At 32.2% G+C, this 4,560-nt stretch overlaps 1 protein-coding gene across 2 annotated transcripts; it reads left to right on the top strand.

Moving 5' to 3' along the window:
• Positions 1 to 585: 585 nt before the first annotated feature.
• On the top strand, positions 586 to 4,206 carry LOC108764126 (Centrosomal protein 89kDa). 2 transcript variants are annotated; one of them, XM_018512181.1, is made up of 6 exons: positions 586 to 798; positions 1,307 to 1,563; positions 1,766 to 2,373; positions 2,445 to 2,932; positions 3,050 to 3,302; positions 3,733 to 4,206. In XM_018512181.1, the coding sequence occupies exons 1-6, from the start codon at positions 686 to 688 to the stop codon at positions 4,000 to 4,002; spliced, it is 1,989 nt and encodes a 662-aa protein (XP_018367683.1). In that variant the 5' UTR covers positions 586 to 685; the 3' UTR covers positions 4,003 to 4,206. The 2 variants fall into 2 exon arrangements, with proteins under 2 accessions (XP_018367683.1, XP_018367685.1); XM_018512183.1 differs by having other exon boundaries at positions 686 to 798; positions 1,302 to 1,563.
• The last annotated feature ends 354 nt before the right edge of the window (positions 4,207 to 4,560 follow it).

The raw sequence follows: 4,560 nt of genomic DNA, 5'->3' as shown, positions 1-4,560 counted from the left end.
AGGGCCTCTCTAGCACGTTTTTGCTAAATTAAATCTTAATTCAACGATATGTGATTGAAAAGTTTGAAGTCTATTCGAAGACTATAATTGCTAGTGATTAGTGATTATAGAGATTTTGGAATATATTTACATACTAGTAATTATGTTTGGTAAAAACGGGCTAAAAATTTGCATTAAAAAACGTAATTTGTGTTATCTCAGGTAAAGACAAAAAAAATTTTAAACCAGATCCGGTGAGACTGTGAGCCTTAGCGAATTATTAGACGAAGGTAACAAAGCGATCTTAATTGTTAATTTGATACTTTTATTTTATTTCTAAAAATTTAATTGTTATGTGTATTGTACTTCAGGTTTGAAGAGAGCACTGCAGAAACTGAAAGAGAAAGAACGCGACAAAGCGACGAACCACATCTACTTTCGACGATACGATTTTATCGATAGTGTCAGAAAATTTCCGTAGTCACGTAGTTCCCAAACTGAAAATGGATGTACTGGCGGTAGTGTACGGGCGATTTTGACGGATCTACGCAAAACTCCGGAATGTCCAGCCGTGCTGGTTGCCATGGTGGTACAAAGTCATGGCTGTGATCAAAACACAAACAAACTGTGAGCTTTCTAAAAGAGCCTGTTTCGAGTCGGTGCGATTCGAAACATCACGTGTTTGCGCCGGTAACGTCAAATTCGCATGTACAGATGGTTTTCTAAGATTTGCTACTGCTGTCTGTTACGTGCATGCTTTTGTAGCAATCGTAGGCAATGCCAAATGGCGACAACAGTGTTGACAGGCATAGAGAAAAGGTAGATTGTGCATACAAATGTCTCAAATATTTCCTGGTCTCCTTACTATTTATTATAGTTTATTTATATATTATTTATTTTTATCACATTTTTGTAATGATGCTGCTTTTTATTTTCTTCATACATTATTTTTCTATTTTCTTTGCATTTATTGCTGCTTTTAATTTTATTTTCTTTATATGCTTTTGGAGGATTAGTCTTAGAACGTTAATAGACACTTTAGCTATTTATCTACAGCCTTGAATAAAAATATTAAACATTTTATTAACCATTATTTAAAGTTTCAGCTCAAAAACTGATTTATGGCACTTGCTGTATATTATCCTTTTATTGTTTCAAGAATCCTTTAAATTTATGTATAACCAATAGATAACAATGCAGAATTCCAGATAAATAAAAAAATATTGCTTAACATTTTTTAACAAGGCTGTATCTCTTCATTTAAATAAAATGGTTTCTATTGTTACGACATCTTCTAACATTTGATTTTATCGTACTCGTAGCGCAGCAGTCATAAGATTTCAATCACAGAAAATGAATTGGAACCAGTGCATAAACCACTGCGTTACAGACGGTTTCATAGGACTAGACGCCATTCAAGGGTCAAGGGAGAATTTGAAGAATTGACGGATAAAAATGGAAACAGCAATGGTGTCATAGTGCCTAAAAAAAGTAACAAGCATGGTGTTCAAAAGAAACTTGACAGATTAGCCGAAGAAAATCGGATATTAACGATGAAACTGGAAAGTTCTAATATAAGCCCTGGTAAATACTTGCTAATAATGTATAAGGGCAGTTTGATAAGTTAACGACTTTTTAAAAAGAGATTATGTTGAAAAATAAGTCGAATATTGGTAAAAAAGAAATTGCTAACTTATCAAACTGCCTTTGTACTTTATGATATAAATAATATTCGTTTGTAACGAGCAATCAAGAAAATATTTTAGCAATCAAAATAAAATTTCAGAAATTATCACAGAATTAAAAGAAAAAGATTTCTTAATATCAAAAATTTACAACAAGTATCAGAAATTGTTGAAAAATAACGATAGTTTACAACAAGAATATGAGAAAGTAAGTGCTCTTTTGACAGAACGTGAAACGGAATACAATCAGTTGCAAATACAACACACGAAATTTACAGACGTTTTACAAAAAGTAGAGAAAACCAATTCCAATCTTCTAACATTTAATCAAAGATGTAAGGCTGAAAATGTTCAGTTAAATGAAGATGTTCTGCTTCTGAAGCATGTAATATATCGATTGAACGCAGAGCTTGAAAGATATCAAGATAAGTTAAAGGAATCTGGACAAAGTGCTTTACCTAAAAATGTTAATGATATGTTAGATTCTAAAAGATCGGCAGACGATATCAAAACAGTGTCGAAATCTTGGGGTTCGGTGAATACGCATGTACTAGGTCCACTTTTAGACGCTTATCAAGAAAGCCTATCGGAGAAACAAGAGCTTGTAAATAAATACGAAGAAGACATCATGAATTTTAGTACCAGATGCAAAGAAGTTATCATGGAGAATGAATGTATGCAGAACGAAATGGAGAAGTTGAAGTCACAGGTATTATATTTATAAAAGAAGATTGTTGTGCATCTTATAATCTACAAATTGTTGTAGTAAAAGTTTTTCAGTGTACCAGATACGCAGATGAAATCAAGATGATATCCGAGGATGCTGACTTGCTCAAGGAATTGAATGAGTGTTACACGAAACAGACGACTCACCAAAAGCAAAAGATACACGAGATCCATTCGTTGTACGAACAGAAAGTAGGGGCAATGTCATTTGACAATAACAGACTTCACGAGGAATGTCTCGCTTCTAAGACTGAATTGAGTAATCTTCAAGGGAAATATGATATTCTTCACAAGGAATATGAAAAGTTGCAAAACGATAATACAAAAACAATGCCTGTTCATGTTCATAATGCTGCTGTCGAAGAATGCAGAGAACTGTTTGATAAATTGAAGCGTCAGTATGAAACTGAGAAAGAAAAACTATCCACTCGCATTAAGGAATTGGAAGAGTCCCACGGTCAAAATAAAAGTCAACTGGATATAGTTACGATTGAAAGAAATCAATTGAAAGGATTGAATAAAAGTTTTGAAAAACATCTGAAGTAAGTTCCGTATTAATGAATATAAATTACAAATAATAAAATAAATAAAACATGTAACCAATAAAATAAATATAATACATTTAAACTATTTATTCATTTTTTCTTTTCTTTTTTTAGACGTATACAGCATAAATTGGAGCATTTTCAAAAAATTGCGCATTCCATGCAAATATCCCGAGATTCCTTTAAGAAGCAGTTAAGAAAGACTACATTATATTGCGAAGAGTTATTCAGCGAATATGAAAGAATAGTCGCCGAACGGGATAAATTAGTGAAACTATTACATGAAACAGAAAATGAAAATGCAAGTATCCATTTGCTTGGCGATACTATTACTCAACGAGTAGGTCATCTAAAAGACCAATTAAAGGTATGAAACAAAAGAAAGATATACAAGTATCGTTCCCTTACTTAAAAAATGACACAACTAAAAAACCATTATTTTCGAATTGTTATCGTGAATGAATTAGGTAGGTATAAACATTATTCTATCATTTATCAAAAGTGAACTCTAACTTAACTTCATAAAAAAAATCGATCAAACCGTCATAACTTAAAAAGAGTGGTTTAAAAAAATTATTAAAATATTAAACTCTCAAAAAAGGTGTTTCTTAAGAATTGCGAACCGAAAGCGTTAGATACACTATCTTTGCTGATATTATTTGATTAGTCAGTAATTCTATCAAGTCGAAAAACAGTTTTTTCCTTTTCTGAGAAATTAATTTTTTTAGTTGTATCACTTTGAAGTAAGAGAACGATATAATTTTTATAGATTTTTTAATGCGATCAAGTATTATCAGATTGTACACGAAGGTGCCAAGCAACAAATAGCACTGGCAGAGAAAAATATGAAAGTACAGCAGCTTGGTGTGCATCGAATGAAGGACGAGTATCATCGAGAATTGCAACGCTTCAAGCATCTGGTGAAGCAAAAAGAGGAAACGATCGGACGATTGCAGAAAGAGATTAGCACGACCCGCGAGAACTTGGAACTCGTTTGGAAAGTCACCGCTGAGGATAATAAGAAAGTTAAAGGAGGACTGAAAAGCACGAAGATACAGCACGTTTAGTTAAGTTTAGAAATTACCTACGATGGACGTATTCACGATGTAAAATAAATCTAATTCCGTCCCTAATATATATATGATGGATACAATAAAAGAAAAGTATCACTATACGGAAAAATGATGTTGTATTAACAACATTAACCGACAGCAATTTAATTTTGGAAATCATCTTGTTAATTCAATGACAGTATTAATGAAACAAATACGTCGTGCTCTTTTTTTTAATAAAATGTTATTCGTTTCACTATTATTGCATAAACAAGATTATTTTCAATTAGGCTGTTGCCAGTTAATGTTGCTAATACAACATTATTTTTTTCTACGTAGCAATGTAACACTTACAACACGGCCTAACACCAATTATCTTAAGCGTCTTCTAGACGATTTATATTATTGTACAATATTATTAATTTATCTAGGGATTATATTAAGCCTCCAGTTTTGAATTGTTTAAAAGGGGCATCAATAATATTGTACAAAATAATTATACGATAAAACATTGTGCGTCTAGGGACCGCTTTAGTCGTCTATAAACGGAAACTAGTCATTGTACAATATGTG

Source organism: Trachymyrmex cornetzi, unplaced genomic scaffold, assembly GCF_001594075.2.
Source record: "Trachymyrmex cornetzi isolate Tcor2-1 unplaced genomic scaffold, Tcor1.1 scaffold393, whole genome shotgun sequence".
Classification (NCBI taxonomy): domain Eukaryota; kingdom Metazoa; phylum Arthropoda; class Insecta; order Hymenoptera; family Formicidae; genus Trachymyrmex; species Trachymyrmex cornetzi.
Note: the sequence above shows the minus strand (reverse complement) of the source record. Positions and strands in the feature narration are given on the sequence as shown.